This window comes from Corythoichthys intestinalis, chromosome 16, assembly GCF_030265065.1.
Source record: "Corythoichthys intestinalis isolate RoL2023-P3 chromosome 16, ASM3026506v1, whole genome shotgun sequence".
In the NCBI taxonomy this organism is placed as follows: Eukaryota; Metazoa; Chordata; class Actinopteri; order Syngnathiformes; family Syngnathidae; genus Corythoichthys; species Corythoichthys intestinalis.
In genome coordinates, this window is record NC_080410.1 from 12,536,543 (window position 1) to 12,557,576 (window position 21,034).

At 38.5% G+C, this 21,034-nt stretch overlaps 1 protein-coding gene across 10 annotated transcripts in view; it reads left to right on the forward strand.

The window, feature by feature from the left end:
- Positions 1 to 20,387, forward strand: part of LOC130904736 (SEC14-like protein 1) — a 36,790-nt gene extending 16,403 nt beyond the window's left edge. For 5 of the 10 annotated variants that reach the window (XM_057817692.1, XM_057817691.1, XM_057817693.1 and 2 more), the window contains 15 exons: positions 775 to 906; positions 5,543 to 5,671; positions 5,833 to 6,007; positions 6,853 to 6,981; positions 8,528 to 8,554; positions 9,119 to 9,228; positions 9,441 to 9,630; positions 12,114 to 12,202; positions 12,295 to 12,365; positions 16,571 to 16,742; positions 17,110 to 17,244; positions 17,340 to 17,474; positions 19,355 to 19,600; positions 19,749 to 19,927; positions 20,054 to 20,387. In XM_057817692.1, the coding sequence (XP_057673675.1) occupies positions 775 to 906; positions 5,543 to 5,671; positions 5,833 to 6,007; positions 6,853 to 6,981; positions 8,528 to 8,554; positions 9,119 to 9,228; positions 9,441 to 9,630; positions 12,114 to 12,202; positions 12,295 to 12,365; positions 16,571 to 16,742; positions 17,110 to 17,244; positions 17,340 to 17,474; positions 19,355 to 19,600; positions 19,749 to 19,927; positions 20,054 to 20,159 (2,025 nt within the window). In that variant the 3' untranslated portion in view covers positions 20,160 to 20,387. The remainder of the gene's footprint in view (positions 1 to 774; positions 907 to 5,542; positions 5,672 to 5,832; positions 6,008 to 6,852; positions 6,982 to 8,527; positions 8,555 to 9,118; positions 9,229 to 9,440; positions 9,631 to 12,113; positions 12,203 to 12,294; positions 12,366 to 16,570; positions 16,743 to 17,109; positions 17,245 to 17,339; positions 17,475 to 19,354; positions 19,601 to 19,748; positions 19,928 to 20,053) is intronic. The other 5 variants (XM_057817701.1, XM_057817700.1, XM_057817698.1 and 2 more) reach the window with 2 other exon arrangements.
- The last annotated feature ends 647 nt before the right edge of the window (positions 20,388 to 21,034 follow it).

Here is a 21,034-nt window from a genome sequence, read left to right on the forward strand (position 1 = left end):
AATACAAAAACTCTCAACACACACTGTAATAGAACGCTGCATTTGTAGTAGCCTACTAGTAGTACGTAAACTATCCAGCATGTATGGAGAAAATGACAAATTTGGACCAAAACGGCTCTTGGATGGAAAAAACTAAAAAAGCTGTGAGTGACTTACAGCGCCGCTGCAGTATAATGTCAGATTGTAGTAGCTGTGGAATTCAAAATGTTGACTGTACTATGCACATTAAATCATTAGTAACATTAAATATAGCACAATACACCAAAGTATATCAGTAGGCGTGTCCTTAAGTCTTTCTGATAGTTTTCTTTTGGCCTTTTACTGCAACAACATAATAAAAACCTGAAATTATGGCTTTTAGTTTTGGTGTGCCACCCCAAGATTTTAAGTGGCCCAGTCTGGCCACCCCTATGAACAATTTTTGGAGGCGCCACTGAGAACGAATATCTCAAATTCCTTGGTTGTAAAAATAATTTGTACTCATATACGCTATTATTAACTGTAATATGGCAGAATTTATGAATCACATTCAAACCACTAAATGAGCACTACATTACACTACACCATACTTACAAAATACTTTTTTTTCCAGTTGTGGTGAACAATTTCTATGTCAAAATATTATTGTTATTCTTAAATTATTTGTCTTGTTCTGTTTTTAATCACAAAATCCTGGCATGTGAAAAGGTTGTGCAGACTTTTTAAACCATTTTTTTTTTTTTTTTTTTTAATTTCCTATTGTTGACTATATGAATGTCATTTTTCTCCTCATAGCTTGCCGGTGTAGACTACCTGTATTTCATCCAAAAGAACACATTGAACCGGAGAGAGCGGACTCTCGTCATTGAGATCATAAACGAATCGTTTTCCAGCAGGGTCATTTCCCATGAGTACTGCAAATACTCGGTGAGCATTGAATCGAATCCAGATCACCTAAATCAGTCCAGATATCCACTTACCCTTTCAGGGACTGTGGTCATTATGGTTGACAGCTATTCAAAAATGACACTTAAGACCTTTAAACCTTTATAGGACAGGACAAGTGAGTATTAATTTATATATATATATATATATATATACACACACACATATATATCTATATATATATATAAATATATATATATATATATATATATATATATATATATATATATATATATATATATATATATATATATATATATATATTAGTCCTGTCAACAATAACGCGTTAACGACCAGGATTAATCTGGAAATATTAACGCATTTAAAAAAAATAACGCAATTTACCGCGCACACTAAGTTTGGCCACAACCGCCTCCCGTAGTCCACACGGTGATGTTTACATTCTCCGCGCGGCAATGCAGGACAAAATGCAGCAGGCCACGATGAGTGAGGATGAGACCCAGGACTGCTTCATGGGAAATTCCGTTTTAAAAAGCTGCCTAATGGAAATCTGGATAAAAGAAAAGTTGTGTGCACATACAGTGCCTTGCAAAAGTATTCGGCCCCCTTGAATCTTGCAACCTTTCGCCACATTTCAGGCTTCAAACATAAAGATATGAATTTTTTTTTTTTTTTGTCAAGAATCAACAACAAGTGGGACACAATCGTGAAGTGGAACAACATTTATTGGATAATTTAAACTTTTTTAACAAATAAAAAACTGAAAAGTGGGGCGTGCAATATTATTCGGCCCCTTTACTTTCAGTGCAGCAAACTCCCTCCAGAAGTTCAGTGAGGATCTCTGAATGATCCAATGTTGTCCTAAATGACCGATGATGATGAATAGAATCCACCTGTGTGTAATCAAGTCTCCGTATAAATGCACCTGCTCTGTGATAGTCTCAGGGTTCTGTTTAAAGTGCAGAGAGCATTATGAAAACCAAGGAACACACCAGTCAGGTCCGAGATACTGTTGTGGAGAAGTTTAAAGCCGGATTTGGATACAAAAATTTTCCCAAGCTTTAAACATCTCAAGGAGCACTGTGCAAGCCATCATATTGAAATGGAAGGAGCATCAGACCACTGCAAATCTACCAAGACCCGGCCGTCCTTCCAAACTTTCTTCTCAAACAAGGAGAAAACTGATCAGAGATGCAGCCAAGAGGCCCATGATCACTTTGGATGAACTGCAGAGATCTACAGCTGAGGTGGGAGAGTCTGTCCATAGGACAACAATCAGTCGTACACTGCAGAAATCTGGCCTTTATGGAAGAGTGGCAAGAAGAAAGACATTTCTCAAAGATATCCATAAAAAGTCTCGTTTAAAGTTTGCCACAAGCCACCTGGGAGACACACCAAACATGTGGAAAAACGTGCTCTGGTCAGATGAAACCAAAATTGAACTTTTTGGCCACAATGCAACACAGCTCATCACCCTGAACACACCATCCCCACTGTCAAACATGGTGGTGGCAGCATCATGGTTTGGGCCTGCTTTTCTTCAGCAGGGACAGGGAAGATGGTTAAAATTGACGGGAAGATGGATGCTGCCAAATACAGGAACATTCTGGAAGAAAACCTGTTGGTATCTGCACAAGACCTGAGACTGGGACGGAGATTTATCTTCCAACAGGACAATGATCCAAAACATAAAGCCGAATCTACAATGGAATGGTTCAAAAATAAACGTATCCAGGTGTTAGAATGGCCAAGTCAAAGTCCAGACCTGAATCCAATCGAGAATCTGTGGAAAGAGCTGAAGACTGCTGTTCACAAACACTCTCCATCCAACCTCACTGAGCTCGAGCTGTTTTGCAAGGAAGAATGGGCAAGAATGTCAGTCTCTCGATGTGCAAAACTGATAGAAACATACCCCAAGCGACTTGCAGCTAACGCAAGGGGGCCGAATAATATTGCACGCCCCACTTTTCAGTTTTTTATTTGTTAAAAAAGTTTAAATTATCCAATAAATTTTGTTCCACTTCACGATTGTGTCCCACTTGTTGTTGATTCTTGACAAAAAATTAAAATTTTATATCTTTATGTTTGAAGCCTGAAATGTGGCGAAAGGTTGCAAGGTTCAAGGGGGCCGAATACTTTTGCAAAGCACTGTACTGCCATGATGAACTATCCTTCCATCGAAGCACAACCAGCCTAAAGTACCACCTTCGGGCTAAGCGTATCTTCGCTAGTGTTAGCAATGACGCTAACACCGCAAAAACAAGCCGCAGTCATCAAACTACACTGGCAGAGTGCAGACTCGGACTTGTCAACAAAAGGACAACAAGTAGGTTGACAACTGCTATGGCTAGATGGGTAGCCAGAGACTGTAGAGACCCATTAACTTAGTCGAAGACAAGGGCCTTGAAAATCTCATCCAGATAGCATCGGGTGACCCAACATACAGAACACCTTCATGGGCCACTATTGCCACAAAAATTCATGAACTTTTTGAAAATGAAAAGGCAACGAAGGTGGAGCAACTAGCCAGAGTTACGTTTGTTGCACTGACAGGAGACCACTGGACAAAAAAAGGGTATGACTGGCTAACTTAAGCAGTGTTTTTAAACACCTTTACACACATTTTAGTGTGATGTTTTTCAGTTAACTGTGTGAAAATTGACAAATTATTATTATTATTTTTTTAATATCACACAGCTTTCAGGCCATTTACTGTAAAACTGCAAATGCTGCATTTATTTGTGTAAAATGTTTTATTTAACAGACAAGTTGTTTACACATTTTTTGAAACACTAGCTCTTGTTACTGCATTGTGCTTGTCTGCTCTTTAAGTTGGCAGTTAATTTTGGGCAATATGCCAAACGGTACTTGAGCCACATTGTTAGTCTGAGGCACTTTAATATGTTAAGCTCTTTTCTGTATAATACTGACAATTTATTTTATTTTATATGAGCTGAGTTGTTAAATAACATTTTAAAACCGTATTTGGTTAAGTATTCATTCATTCATACATCATACATTTCATCTGAAAACAAATTTTAGGTCAATTATAGTATTTTCCTAGTTTTTTTTTCTTTTTTTTTCCTGAAGAGCAAATTTATTAATCCCGAGGGATACATTTTATTATTTTATTTACATTTATATTACCAATTACTCTTATATATGGCGGATAACACTCAGGTGACTTGAAGTTGTGCTCTGAGACAACCAATTTGGCCAAATTTCAAAATTGTCCGATATGCACGTGTGTTACATCATTGGAAAGCTTCAAATCTCAATTTTCTGGGGGAAGACAAATTTTGAACAGCAGGGCAGTTAAAAAAAAAAAAAAATTAAACAGCAAAACCCTGTCTGGAGGTGAGAGCACGCGAGAGCAGAATTACAGACGCCATTACTTTAACGAGATATTATCGCGTAATTACGTTTTTTTGATCCAAAAACTCCATGTAGCATGTATCATTGAGTGTCAAGACACAGCTGTGAATGGCCACAGCTGGATTTTTTGGGGGATTTTATGGGTGAAACATGGTAACATAACAAGGGTCGTGATGCAGATATTGCAGACGTCAATGAGTGGTCGAGATTTTCTTTTTTAAATATTTACCCTTTTAGACGTTTCTTTTTTTTTCAATTTTACTTTGTTTGGATCGATTATTTATCACCTAACATCGGAGAAAGTGCGGCAGTAACAAAAAAAAATACAATTAAGCGATAGTTATGAGGTAGATATCCGTGACTTTTTTACAGACACCATTTTTGTCATTGTGACGTCCTTTGTGTAAAAGTTTAAAATATGTGACTTGAATAATTTTAAAAAATCTTTAAACGAAATATTAGATATCAATTAATGATTCTAAGCTAAAAATGACATTTTGAAGAAGAAATATAATTAATTGCCTTCGTTTTATGGCTGGATGTAAACGAAAGCGGTTGCGCGACATCTGTAAATGGGGGTTTCCGGGGTAAACGGACAAATTAAAAATAGTTCGGGGGCTTAATGTGCTATGAATCTGCTATGGCAGCATATAGACATATAGTAGTTCTATCAAACATAACAGTTGTTTTGGCTTAAAATACAGCAGTTTCTTTTAAAGAGGAGTGCAAGAGCAGAAACTGCTTTTTCAGTCTTGTCAGTGTTTTCCGTGTTCTGTGTTTATATTTTTGTGATTAATAATTGTTGTATCTTTTATTTTATGTAATTTTAAACTTATGTATACATTATTATAATAATTAAAGGTAAATTGATGAAATGAAAATCAATAAAAACAAATACACTGTGGTGAGGGCCCCAATTAACACTCTAAAGATGTTTTTTTTTTGTTTTTGTTTTTGTAGCATTTAACTCATTTTGTGCCATTGACGTTAATAGAAGTCCATTTCATTTCAACATGAAGGATTGGGCGTGAATGACCATTCATTCGCCCTTCCTAGTCAAAATGACTTGGACATCTTGCGCAGTTGATGGCAGCCAATAAGTTAAACGAGTGCCCTGTAAGGGTAAAGAAAAAGAAAAATCATTATTCATGCATGAAAGGGTTAACATTAACAACATTCAGACTTTCATACTTTAACAATGTTTACTTCTGTTCTGCTTTTTATGTTATGGACTACCAGAGTAAAGCTGCATTATATAATAAATTCTGGTCTTGTTTTACAGGTACATCCTGAGAATAATGAGTGGACATGTTTTGAACAGACAGCTAGTCTTGATGTTAAATCCTTTTATGGCTTTGAAGGCATGGCAGAGAAAATAGCAATGAAGCAGTATGCCAGTAACATAGAAAAGGTTTGCATTTTCTTTGATCTGGATTTCTAAAAAATGATTTCTGTTCTGAATGTTTGGGCATGAAAAATGGGCTCTATAGTCTTTTGAGCAACTATGCTTGTCTCCGCCGATGTTTAGAGTCGCACTGATGTTAAGTCGTGTGTGTCCAAACTTTGTGGTAGGGGAATGAAATTATCCAGTATCACCTCAAAGAGCTAGAGAAAGAGGGCATAACGTATATACCTCGTTGGACTCAAACAACTCCTACAGAAGCCATCACTGGAAACTGTGTCAAAGCTGTGGTCTCGGCCCGTGTGGAGGACAACACCAAAGGGATATTGACGACCTCTGCTCATGGTCAGTGTTTGTAAGTTACAATTACTGTATTTAAAATACGCAAAATGCTAAGTATCAGAAAGATCGTTCATAGATCTGTTGCACTGTTCTTTAAAATCGCTATACAGTTATCCCTTGTTTTTCGCATTATTGGGGATCGAAACCCCCCCACCCCACCGGTGAAAATCGAAAATCCGCAAAGTGGAGGTGGAGCTTATTTTCCTAGAAAAAAAAAAAAAATTAAAAAGCTTTTGTTTTTTGGGTGTGTTCAATGTTTTTTTTTCCAGATTTAACAGCATTGGAAAGAGATACATATAAGACAGGGTTTTTTCATTTTTGTTCCCAAAGTATAATAAAAAAAAATCCCTATACGTGTTTGTATAGTTTTATAAATGGTTTTAAGAACTGAAAATGAATATAAATGATATATACAGTGGTATGAAAAAGTATCTGAATCTTTTGGAATTTCTCACATTCTGCATAAAATCACCATCAAATGTGAACAGATCTCTGTCAAAATCACATAGATGAAAAAAACAGTGTCTACTTTAACTAAAACCAAAGGGGAAAAATAAGTAAGTGAACCCACTGCTTAAGGAGAATTAAACAGCAATTGAAAACAATTTTTACCAAACAATTTAAATCAGGTGTGTGCCCAATCACTGATGAGTGGTTTAAAGCTGCCCTGCCCACTATAAAACACACACCTGGTAAGAATTGTCTTGATGAGAAGAATTGTCTAATGTGCATCATGGCTCGGTCAAAAGAGGTTTTTGAAGACCTGCTATCAAGTAGTGTTGATTTGTATGAAGCTAGGAATGGATACAAAATCATCTTTTAAAGTCTGGATGTTCATCAATCGACAGTCAGAGAAGTTGTCTACAAACGGAGAGAGTTTGGAACTGTTGCTTCTCTCCCAAGGAGTGGCCGTCCACCAAAGATGACCATTTGCATTCACGGTGCACCAAAGAGTTCTGCGCAGAATACTCAGAGAGGTAACAAAAGAACCCTAGAGTTATTCTAAAAACCACTGGCACAGTCCAATATCTATGTGCACACATCAACTATATGTAAAATTATGGCCAAGAATGGTGTTCATGGGAGGACTCCACGGAGGACGCCACTGCTGTCTAAAAAAACATTGTTGCTCGTTTAATGTTCAAAAAAAGGCACTTGGACACTCCACAGAAGTTTTGGCAAACTATTTTTGGACTGATGAAACCTTGATGAAAAGTTGAATTGTTTGGGAGTAACACACGTCATGTGTGCAGGAAAAATGGAACAGCTCACCAACATCAACTCCTCATCCCCACAGTGAAGCATGGTGAAGGAAGCATCATGATTTGGGGCTGTTTTGCTACCTCAAGGCCTGGACAACTTGCAATCATTCATGGAAGAATGAATTAAAAAAGTTTATCAGGATGTTTTGCAAGAAAACCTAAGGCCGTCTGTCAGACAATTGAAGCTAAAAACAGGATGGCTGCTGCAACAAGACAATTATCCAAAACACAGAAGTAAATCAACTTCTGATTGGTTTCAGAAGAACCAAAATACACTTTCTATAGTGGCAAAGTCCAGACTTGAACCCCATTGAGATGCTATGGCATGACCTAAAGACAGCGATTCATGCCAGACATCCCAGGAATCTGACTGAACTACATCAGTTTTTTAGAGAAGAATGGGCCAAGATTAGTCCTGATCGATGTGCCAGACTGATCTGCAGCTACAAGAAGCGTCTGGGTGAAGTTATTGCTGCATAAGGGGGGGGGCAAAAAATTTTTTAATTTGATGTTTTACTCACTTATTTTTACCCCTTCTGTCATTATTTGCATACTGTCCTCATTAAAATATGAAAAACTATAAATATTTGGGTGGTTTTAGTTAAAGCAGACAGTTTTTTTCATCTGTGTGATTTTGAGAAAGATCAGATCACATTTGATGGTGATTTTATGCAGAAATGTGAGGAATTCCAAAAGGTTCAGATACTTTTCATACCACTGTATATACCAGTATATAAGAAAACAATGATTTGTATGTGTATACATCCATATATCTTAAAATAAAACAGTATTTTACTTAAAAATGTTGTTTTTAAATTGGAAAAAAATCTGCGTTGGACTAAGGGCGTGAAGTTTGAAGTGCGAAGTAGCGAGGGATCACTAATTCAAAACTTGTGTTGCCAATAAGTGTAAAATGGTCGAATTGATAATTGGGTATAAGTATTTGTTTTATTATTTCAATGTATTGTGTATTTTTTACCAGATAAATAGTGTTGCACCATTACCATTTTTTGGTACCCGACACCGATTCCGGCACCACCCATGTGTGGTATCGAATGTTGCCGATACTTTACCGATACCATGTTTTATACATATATATATATATATATATAAATCATTTTTCTTTGAATACTAAATTAATGCATACTTACCAAAGCAACACTACAAATCAAGGTGTGTACCAAATGTTGATAGAGAGGGAAGAGCGTTAGGAAATAAAATAGCTTGGTGGTGGTTTAACAATTGTTTTGTGTGTTTGCAGGACAATCAGATCAACATGATGCAAAAGGTATGTTGGATTCATGTTGAACATTTTTGTGCTTTGTTTAATGAATACATTTGGTCAAATTATTAAATAGATGCTGCTTTGTAGCATTCACACAAGCTTATCAGGGGCACCTGGAGTGTATACAAACTTAGAATTCTTTGTAAGATTCCAACGTGGACAAATTGTAGCATTGTACCTTCGAGTTCATATTTGTACACGAGCATACATTTAACTGTTGGGAAAATTCAAAAATTATTTTTCATGTCATGCTTTACCATAAAAAGATTTGCCCCAAAAGTAGCGTTTTCTTGCACAGCATCTTTATAATCTTGAGTATACAAATACAAATACATAATCTCATAAATCTTGACTTGGATGATTGGCCCACTTGAGACACCAAGCCTAAAAGTACAGACTTGCTACTTTTCGAAATAAAATAAATGATCCTACACATTGCAAGTGTATGTTTTCCAAGCTGGATTTTAGTTTATCCAGTTATATTTCCATCCAAGGTGAACGTGCCTGGGTTTTTGTAATGCATGCGATGGACTATGTGCCAAGTTGACGCTGTGTTTTGGCCTGCAGACAAGTTGGATGCTGATTACATCAGACGTTACCTAGGTGATTTAACGCCTCTGCAGGAAAGCTGTCTTATTCGACTGCGGCATTGGCTCCAGGAAACCCACAAGGGCAAGGTCAGATACATTTTGTCTGAATGGATCAACTTGTTTTTGGCACATCAATCAGTTTTGTTTACAAATCAAGAACTGTTTTTCCCCCCACAAATTCAAATCACATTTGAGAATGAAACAATATAGTCTACTTGTTTCCTCGTTTCCTTATTCAATGTTTTTTCTCTTTGCATTCGTAGATGTATACTATCATGGTGAATTTTTTTGTGTAACAGATTCCAAAGGATCACCATGTGTTGCGCTTTTTAAGAGCCACAGATTTCAACTTTGACAAAGCTCGAGAGCTTCTGTGCCAATCGCTGACATGGAGGAAGAAATACCAGGTGGATTATGTATTGGACTCATGGGAACGCCCTCAACTTCTTCAGGACTACTACACTGGAGGCTGGCACCACAATGACAAAGGCATAGTCATTTTTTAAATTGCCCTTTTCTGCAAATTTAGAATATATTTAGACAGACGCGGTCTGAAGCAACTATGCAAAAGTAACATTTTGTTGTCAATTTTTTTGTGTGGAGAAATCCAGTGGTGGATGAAGTACTCACTTTTTTTTTTACTTAAGTAAAAGTACAGAGACGGGTGTAAAAAATAAAGTAGTAGTATCTAAGAAAAAAAAAAAAACAAGTACAAAAGTACTTGTTTTAAAATTTACTTTACAAGTAAAAAGTAAAATTATTTTCTACCGATGCAAAAATGTAGTCGATATGAGTCAATGTACAAAGGAACAACCAGAAAATTCATTGACTGTTCAGTTTAATTAAAAACAGAATGGAAAAAAAACAGCGAAAAAATTGACTGCACAGTAAACAGAAGCTTAACAAGCTCAAACCTACAAATTTTAGGTTAATGGCGGACTGCAAGTACCTATCAGGTGCATACCGCCACCTACTGTACAAGGGTGTGCAGCACCCATCTGAAGGTGCGCTGCTCTCACTGTTTGTTTTTATTTGTCAAAATGTTCACTTACCTAATCTTGCTTGTAGTCATGTTGCTGCCTCTAGTGTTAAATTACGGTATAGTTGCATGGGCTTATCGATTGCCCCGGAAGCATGAAAATTAAACTTTAAATTTACAATAAGAAAAAAAGAAAACAAACAAACGTAATGAGTAATACAGGCGACAATTTGAAAATGAATGGAGTAAAAATATGTGCTGTGAAATGTAGTGATGTAAAAGTAAAAAGCACGGCTTCATATTTGTTCTCAAGTGAAGTATAGATACAGAAAAATTCATTACACTTTGTTACATTCCACCACTGGGGAAATCTGTGCGAACACGTAGATGCAAAAGTGCATGAGACTTCCAATTTGCTGATGTAGTATGCATGCGCAGTGTATAGGTGGCAACACCACCAAAACTTGATACCTGTGTAAAAATGATTCTCGCCCAGTTGGGCTATTTTCAAAGCCTTGGGGTAGGAGAAAATGAATTGGGTAGGATTGACTTTTCACAAAACATTCTCTTGGGCGGGAAGTTGTAATTTGGGCTCATTTTTATTGAACTGGGCTGGTTTTATGGTGTTATTGGGCTGAAGACTGTCTTTTCGATCTGGCAACCCCGGAGACAGATGCCACTAAAACAGAGAAGGGTCTGTCAGCGGCTTGCAAAATGAAGGTACGTCTGTAAACGGGAACATGTCGAGAAAGTGGGGCAGTAATTTCATCATAGAGAGACCAAATCTTCTCCACTGGCACGTGGTCTGTAGCTAATCCTATTTGTAACCCTGCCCTTAACCATGCTTCTGTCCACTAATGGAATCTAGCAGAAGCTAGCTTTAACAAAATATTTGCGTTATCATTGGCGCTTTGTCATGATGTATTTTAGGCAGGTGAACCTCAGCGCTTTGTTGAGATGTATGGCTATAGGCACGTCCCCATTCCCAGACGCGTCGCTGCCTTGTAAGCTGCAGACAGACACAAGGCCGTTTACATGGTTACACTCTAAGAATACGACAAATTTCATGTTTGCATTTACATGGTTCCATCTTGGTTCCATTCCCATTCCAACGATGTCGCAATTCCGCGTGAAAATTATGTCATATTCATGCCAGGCACTAGAGGGCAGCGCAATTTTAATAATTACAAAATACATTTCCTTGACAACAACCTCCTCACCTCGGAAGACAACGTACCCGCCCACTCGAAGAAATGGCGTCCGTTAGTTTTTTTGTCTTTTGCTTCAAAAGGCATAAAAATGTGAAAATAAAATACATTTAAATTAAAAATATTACAACAACAGTAAATTAAAGGTGTCGTTCTTTTATGTTTGCTGTTTTGAATTTTCACTAGCAGTGACTGCACATGCCCAAAGTGACGTGTGCGACTGCTGACGTCATCGGAGCGAGAGCATTCAGTTCATATGGTTGTGGAACAATCCACAAAATCGAATCATTCCGCTTTGGAGGCCGGAATTGAAAGTTTGTGTCTTCGCCTTCCGTTTTCGCTGTCACGAGGCCATTCCGTAACATGTAAACAGCCCCTTACTTTTGTGTTGCCAGCTGTTTAGATCATGATGACAGGGTGGAGCATTGTCAAGATCTCTACTTAGGAAGGAATTTTATTATTTGGGGGGTTTCAGACACTCAAAACGCCGTCTATTTCTAAGCAATACAGACATCTGGGAAAGTTTTAGTGCATTTTGGCCCTATTACAGTTGCCGGGTAAACAGTCCCTTGGAGATAGGATTCCTCCTTAGCATTTATTGCAACTTGATAAGCAAGTAAATTATTAACTAATGTCTAAGAAACGCTGTCAAAGTTTCTACAAGTCTTTGATCAGTCTTGAACACTTATAATTTCAAAAAATATTAAAAGCCAGTAACATGCAACAAATTTTGATGGAAGTACTTTTCAGTGCATGCTGTTTGATCATTATATTTTTGTGTTTAGATGGTCGGCCTCTTTATATATTGCGTTTGGGTCATATGGACACTAAAGGATTGATGCGCTCCTTGACAGAAGAGGTGCTGGTTCGGCAGGTGAAAGGGTTTAAGGCTACATCTGAGTATCATTCAGCCATTCTTCATACAGGTATCGTGTCTGACATTTACACTTTCCCTTGATGACACAGGTTGTTGCCATCAATGAAGAGGGACTGAGACGCTGTGAGGAAAATACAACAACTTTTGGTCAACCAATCAGGTGCCAGAAATAATACATGGCAGTAAATTAAGTCTTTAGATGCTGTTGTCAATAAGAGACATCCAATTATTTGGCTCTTTTCATGCTTCTGCTGTGAATTTAGATGAGACATCCAATTCACGGGCGGAGCTTGGTGGCGGGGTGTGGCTGGTGGACATGAGCTTACAGTTTGCATAGTGTCGTTGTTTTCACATTCGCCTAACGTTTGCAAAAGGTTCCCAGTTTGAAATTGGGTGGAAACATTGATAGTTCTGTTTTTGTAAAAGTAATGAATCTATTGCACATGAAGCGTCTGTTTCCATAGCGTAGTGCTTATCACATTTGCCCATACCTGTCAACCCGAGGCCATTGGCATTCTTACAAATAGTGAGGTATATGCCCTTACAAAATGGTGACTAATCTTACAATGTTTTATATAGCGTGCAGTATGAAAAAAAATAAAGCTCAATTTTTAAAATAATCTTAATTTATTGGTATTATTGTCGCATATAACCTGGTGCATTCAAAGAACAATCAATATCTTCAGCTACCATACATCATGATTACTAAAATTTAACAGTGACTTTTGTTAGAATTGTATGTAGCACTTTGGGCAATTTCTATCATGTCTTTTGATGGTTACATTTCATGGCACTTAGCTCGCAATTCAGTTTGACTTGAAGGTAGTTCGTTAGTGTGTCCAATTATAAAATAAAAAGGTCAATTGATAAAAATAACTTACCGATGCAGTCTCTGAGTCAGGGAACATTTCTTTTGCTAATTCTGAGAAGTGATCAGCAATAGTTGTCGACAAATTGTGTTCGGCAACAAATTGGCAGAATAAAATCTCCGCTTTCGTCACAGCATAGCTTTTCATTCTGCATACTGCATCTTTAGGACCTTTTGTCTCGAAGTGCTTGCTGAGATCGCAGAATCCTGATGCCAAAATTTCAATGTTCAATCCACACAGCACGCAAAATGAATACTATGGTCCTTTCATAGACTCTTTTAACCATCCAGCGTATTCACCAGTTTGTGTCTCACATTCAGGTAGATGGTGTCCGTGAGCAACAGTTTTTCTTTCCTTACGAGATGGTTCATCCATACTTTTATCACGTTCAAAACTGGGTTGAAACATAAATTGTTCTGTTTTTGTAACAGAAATGAATATGTTGCACATGAAGTCTCTCTTTCCATTGTGTATTGCTTCTCACATTTGCCTCACACTCAAAAAGTCAGCAGGTGGAAAAGTTGTGGATACAAATATAATTCTGTTTCTGTAACAGAAATGTATGTGTTGCAGTTCAGCGGACCAAGCGTAGGGTTCAGTCTGCTACCAGAGTGACAAGCATTTTTCTCGGTCTGCTACTGGAGATCAGTAAAGAGTTGGTTACCTTAGTGTAGAGGCTATCACATTTCCCTCGCATGCAAAAGGTCCCCAGTTTGAAACTGGGTGAAAACATGGGTAATTCTGTTTTTGTGACAGAATTGAAACTGTTGCACTACAGCTGGGCAAACCTTTGGCCGGGCCTTCTACAAGAACAACATGAAGTGACTGTTTCTATAGTGTATTGGTGATTATCACGTTCGCCGCACACGCAACAGGTCCCCAGTTTGAAATTGTGTGGAACCGAATATAGTTCTGTTTCTGTAACTGAAATGGATGTTGCAGTTCAGCAGACCAAGCATTTGGTTGGGCCTGCTACCAGAGAAATTTGAAGAGGCTTTTTCTGAGGTGTAGTGGTTATCAAGTTGGCCTCACACGCAAAAGGCCTCCCGTTCAAAACTGAGTGGAAATATACACTCACCTGCCACTTTATTAGGTACACCTGTCCAACTGCTCGTTAACACTTAATTTCTAATCAGCCAATCACATGGCAGCAACTCAGTGCATTTCGGCATTTAGACATGGTTTAAGACTATCTCCTGCAGTTCAAACCGAGCATCAGTATGGGGAAGAAAGGTGATTTGAGTGACTTTGAACGTGGCATGGTTGTTGGTGCCAGAAGGGCTGGTCTGAGTATTTCAGAAACTGCTGATCTACTGGGATTTTCACGCACAAACATCTCTAGGGTTTACAGAGAATGGCCCGAAAAAGGAAAAATATCCAGTGAGTTGCAGTTCTGTGGGCGGAAATGCCTTGTCGATGCCAGGGGTCAGAGGAAAATGGCTAGACTGGTTCGAGCTGATAGAAAGGCAACAGTGACTCAAATAACCACCCGTTACAACCAAGGTAGGCAGAAGAGCATCTCTGAAAGTACAGTACGTCGAACTTTGAGGCAGATGGGCTACAGCAGCAGAAGACCACTTAACTGAGGCTACAATTTGCACAAGCTCATCGAAATTGGACAATAGAAGATTGGAAAAACATTGCCTAGTCTGATGAGTCTCGATTTCTGCTGTGACATTCTGATGGTAGGGTCAGAATTTGGCGTCAACAACATGAAAGCATGGATCCATCCTGCCTTGTATCCACGGTTCAGGCTGGTGGTGGTGGTGTAATGGTGTGGGGAATATTTTCTTGGCACTCTTTGGGCCCCTTGGTACCTATTGAGCATCGTTGGAACGCCACAGCCTACCTGAGTATTGTTGCTGACCATGTCCATCCCTTTATGACCACAATGTACCCAACTTCTGATGGCTACATTCAGCAGGATAATGCACCATGTCATAAAGCTGGAATCATCTCAGACTGGTTTCTTGAACATGACAATGAGTTCACTGTACTCAAATGGCCTCCACAGTCACCAGATCTCAATCCAATAGAGCATCTTTGGGATGTGGTGGAACGGGAGATTCGCATCAATGGATGTGCAGCTGACAAATCTGCACCAACTGTGTGATGCCATCATGTCAATATGGACCAAACTCTCTGAGGAATGCTTCCAGCACTTTGTTGAATTTATGCCACAAAGAATTGAGGCAGTTCTGAAGGCAAAAGGGGGTCCGACCCGTTACTAGCATGGTGTACCTAATAAAGTGGCCGGTGAGTGTAGATAGTGCTGTTGTTTTGTGACAGATATGAATCTGTTGCATTTCAGCTGGGCAAGCATTTGGCCAGGCCTTCTTCAAGAACAACTTAAAATGACTTATTCCATAGTGTGTGGTTACCATGTTTGTTTCACATGCAAAAGGTCCCCTGCTCGAAACTGGGTGGAAACAATGTTATTCCTGTAACAGAATCGGACCAGGCATTTGGCCCTTCAACAATTGTTTCCATAGTGTAGTGCAGGGGTGTCCAAACTTTTTGTAAAGGGGGCCAGATTTGGTGTGGTAAAAATGTGGGGGGCCGACCTTGCCTGACGTCCTTTACGTAGGACAATGTAAGCAAATTTTAGCAAGCCATTCTGTGTGTCACATTTGCTTCATTATTTTTTTTTTATTTTATAATTTCAACAATCTCGCAACTAGCCTTTGTGGCGTTCTCTTTTGACTCTCGGGCTCTTGCGAAATACTGCTGCTGTAAAATAAAACTAGCTTCAAGTTGCTTCAATTTCTCGCTGCATATCTTCCCTGTAATCTTGTCGTACATGTCAGCATGTCTTGTTTGGTAATATCGCCTCACATTGAACTCTACTACTACTACCACTCTAAAACAGCTACTGTCTCTTCGCAAATGAGGCAGACACAGTTGTTGCGTATTTTAGTGAAGAAATAGTCAAATTTCCACCTATCCTTGAAGCGTCGGCCGTCGCAGTCAACTTTTTTTTGTTGTTGATTGTTGCCATTTTAGAAAATTGGAAGTCAAGGGTCACACGGGGTAATGTTGCTTAGAGTGCTGCTGCCTTTTAGTGGGTAAATGAGGAGCAGCATTTAGTGTGTAAGCTACTTCATATGCTGGTAGCAGTACTGCTGACCAATTTATTAAGTCTGTGTGCGGGCCAGACATGATTGATCTTATGACAGAGGGTGGGGGCCGGATGAAATTTGATCACGGGCCGCATTAGGCCCCCGGGCCGTACTTTGGACACGTCTGGTGTAGTGGTTATCACGTTTGCCTTACATGCAAAAGGTGCCTAGTTTGAAACTGTGGAAACAATTTCTTACTATATTAGTGTGTTTAAGTGGGTGTGCATATCACAGCTGGCATCAAACTCTCTGCTAGCTCATTCATTCCCTTTCAACCCTCCAACTTTATATGGATTGGATGTCTATTGCTGTCAATTGCACCAGATGAATTAAAAAAATATTGTAATATACAGTATTCTGTATAATGTGTTTTCCAGTTGCTGGACTTGCTTGGTTGATCTGGAGGGTCTTAACATGCGTCATCTTTGGAGACCTGGACTAAAGGCACTCTTTAGAATCATCGAAGTGGTGGAAGCCAATTACCCTGAGACTCTGGGCCGTCTGCTCATGCTAAAAGCACCCAGAATATTCCCTGTGCTGTGGGCGTTGGTGAGGAGAAACTGATGCTATGCTTACCAACAACATTAGCAATAACTTTCAATGCAAGAGGTACACCGCATCTGTCAAAGATATGCTGAGACGCCTCATGTCTTCCCATAGTCACTGTGAAGCCAAACTTTAGCATAAGCTTAACTTTCAGGAGACTTTCATTGTCTGAAAATTCTGTCTCTCGTTCTATTCACTACTGTTTAATATAAATAAATAAGCATGTTCCCAAGTTTCATCCACTGCATTTCCTGGTATCCCAGGAGGATCGGACCCAGTGTACCAAAACGTTTGTTGTTGATTTTCAGATTATATGTATGAAATCAACAAGAAAGTTGTTTTTTACAGTTGACTTCGTTTTATATTTCAGGTCAGCCCTTTGATCAATGAAAACACACGTAAGAAGTTCCTTGTTTATGCTGCAAATGACTACCAGGGTCCAGGTGGTTTGTTGGACTACGTTGAGCAGAAATTCATCCCTGACTTTTTGGGAGGGGACTGTGCGGTGAGCTTAGTTGAATTTTTAACTGTGCATATAACTAAAAGAAATACTGCTAGGTTTTGTACTCCTGGTCAGCTCAGTTTTTCTCCTTCCTTCAGTGTGACATTCCAGAAGGAGGTTTAGTTCCCAAGTCTTTGTACAGGACAACAGAAGAGCTGGAGATTGAAGACAACCGATTATTGACAGAATCCATTTATAAAAGTGCCAGTATTTTCAAGGGAGCTCCATATGAGGTACGAGCAAGATTCTCTGGCAACACTGTAACTTGCGTATGCACTATGAGGGAAGATGAATGTACAAGTCAATTTTCACAACTCTACCAAATATGACTATGAATGTATATGCATGTCAGTCTTTTAAATATTGTCTACAGTTTGTCATTTTTATGTAAATGGACATATCAACCCTTTTATTGATGTGACATACACAAAACTAAAGGAGAAACACGTTCGTCTCATGTTAATTTTACTGTCTTTTACAAATACACAAATGTGAACATTTTTCATGCAGGGTATCCACATGGTCTTAAAAAGTATAAAAATTTATTAAATCCAATAATTTGAATTTAAGGCCTTAAAATGTCTCAAATTCTCCAAAATCATAAATCTGATTTTGAAAGGTCTTAAAAATCTATTCACCTCATTTTTATTTAGAAAATGCATAAACCTCAGTCTCGCTTCACAAATTTCGATTTTTGAGGACGCCAAAACCTAACTACAATGCGGGAACCACCTGTGCTGCCCGCTCATTTTCATTCATGTTTTTTTTTTTGCCGGTGTTAATGTGAAATGGGTCTTAAACTGTATTCAATGTAAGTCTTAAAAAGTCTTAAATTTGGCCTGTTGAAACCTGCAGAGACCCTGTCCATGTAATATTGTGCTTTTTCTGTTGACCTGAAAAATGATTGCTTGACAGGGTTAGTGAGCTGATTTAGAAAAGTTGTATTTACACTTAATAGTGCCGTAGAACTGCATTTCTTCCAAAAACTGTTTTTGATATTTAGTGCTTTAGTATAAAATGTATAGAGAGGCACCATTAGAAAGTTTCCAATGTAAGGCAAACAAAATTTTGTATTAATTCTTCCAATTAGCTGATGTATTCCAAGCTGGAAAACATCAACTAAGACAAAAAAAAATAGTAATAATAATAATAAATAGAGCTAAAATATTTGTGTTCATTGATTGTTTGAGTGAATTTATTTAGAAAACATGCATCCAATTATAGAAGAATACAAACAAAACATAAGAAAAAAACATAAAAATACTTATGACTATATGAATTATAACTATATGAATCCTACCCCTTTGTCCGCAACAGAATCCTCAGCATGAATCTGACAAAACAAATACATTTCACAACAGTTCAAAATGATTCACCAATTTTTTTAATTTCCTAATGCCTAAAGAACAATGGTTGGCATAACTCAACATTTTCTCAACATAAATAATATTCGTTTCTGTGGTTACAGAAAAAAACATCTTTATATTTTCTCTTCAACACATTCAAATTAGTGCTTTTTTTGGTCCTCAATAAGTTCATTCCACAAGTCAACATCACAAATTGAAGGACAAAAGTTTTTTTGTTGTACGGTGATACTGCTTTTTTTTAAGTTTAAATCCCCTCTCAGACTATACCCTCCTTGTCTATTTGAAAACAAAACTTGTATATTTCTAGGTAATGTGTTTTTCCGTGTCTTAAACATGATTATGGCTGTTTTAAATTTGGGGTTTAGTTCAGTTTTGTTCAGTAGCCCAACACTCTTTGCCAGTTTTATTTTTATATTCTTTATCTGTGACTTCCAATTCAACTGTTCATCCAGTATTACACCTAAAAATTTGTCTCGGTTTCTTCAGTTTTTGTCATTTTATTTCCAAATAATAAAAATATAGTAGCTACTTTTGATTTAGGTTCTTGAATTACCACTGAGTCATTGAGTTCTGGTGGCCAAATCCCTTTACATGTTTTAAGGCTGCCACCTGCTGGAACGAATGTACACATCATATTTTTGAAAAAATATATGGAGAAGTTGAGTAAATACACCATAAGATTGTGTTTTAAACATTGCACTGTATCCACTGCTATCTCTGTTGTTTTTTTGTCTGTTTGCTTATAGATTTTAATTGAGATCATAGAAGCTTCCTCTGTCATCACCTGGGACTTCGATGTGTCTAAAGGGGATGTTCTCTTCAACATCTACCATTCCAAGAGAGCTCCACAGCTGCCAAAGAAAGATGTAATTGGAGCCAGTGGTTTAACGTCCTTTGGGGGTTCGCAGCTGTTAGACAAGAGCTGGGTGCTGGGTCAGGACTACAGCTTGGTAGAAAAATCCCTCACCTGCAGAGAGGGGGAGAGTGCACAGGTAAATGGAGTGAACACACTTTGTAGCACATAGATCTTCTATTTTTAGACTTGCTTTCAATGTGTCATGTCTGAAAACTGTCCACACTTCCCCATTACTGGAGCAGCGGAGCCTATATTGATCCTGCACCTTTGCTTTGTTCTAACAGGGCTCTCACATCACTCGCTGGCCCGGATGCTACATCCTCCAGTGGTGCTTTCACAGCTGCCCAGCTGCCTCAGCCTCCAGCCTGTCTTACGTGGATGATGTGCTGGCCTCTCTGCAGGTCTCCTCCCACAAGTGTAAGATCATGTACTATACCGAGGTGCTGGCTTCTAGAGACATCAGGTTAGTTGATTTATACAGCTTTCCCTGGTTTGAATGTGTTTATTTAGAGTTCGTATCAAAGTCAATTAAGGAGCAAGTCAGCCTTCAATGGTGTCTGTAAAGCAATCCATATGTCTGCTTTTCCAGCGGATCCATGACCAGCTTGGAGTCCAATCACAGTGGTTTCTCTCAGCTCAGTGTGTCCACTACTCTTTCAAGCCAGTCACACACCAGCTCGACTGTCTCTAGGTAGCAGCAGCTTGATGATGAACTTGAACCCATTGATTTCTAGGTAGTACTGTTTATGAATTCCTGTATTTTTCTTGTCGCTGAAACTTTGCTGTTGCTATTTAAAAACAAACAAACAAAAAACAATGGGCACGTTAGTCAATCTCGGTTGTGTTTGTAATTGCATGAAGGTGTAATCAATCACTGGGCAGTCTTTTGTGCTTTTGATGGGCCAATAAATGATATTTAGGCATTAGTTTGTTCCTTTATTGAAATGGTTTTGATTGTCCACTAGATGTCAGTGTACTTCTCTCTAGAAAATGCTGGCGTCTGTCTGCCGCATTTTTCTTCTCTTCATTTTTCCAATCTCCACATTTAGATAAATTTGTAATAAGGTTGATCAGCACGCAGCTGAGAAAACAGATGCACAATTTGTAATTTATTCAACAGTATTACATGTACACCTGCACGATCTAATCGGACACAATAACCAGGAGCACAACTACCCATTCTTGTTAGGGTATGTGAAAGGAAAACTAGCTCACCTCCCTTCCCCCACATCCACTGTGTCCCAGCCGACACTCACACTTAGTATGTTAGTGATAGGGCTGAAACTAACGTTTTTCTTTTTCTTATAATCGATTAATCGGTTAAATTGAAGCGGTTTGCTTGTTAAGAGTCTTTATTGCTCGAATTGCTGTGTCCAGTAGTGTTGTATCGGTCGCGAACGATTCGTTCTTTTAGAACGAATTGTTTGGGTGAACGAGACCGAACTAATCACCATCTGCACTGATTCGTTCTATGAAGTTGGTGCTTGTTCACTGCGTGGGAGGGCGTTGAGCAAGCGGCAGCATCTTCTGACATCGCACACGACCAATCAGACGCCAGCCTCATCGCGGG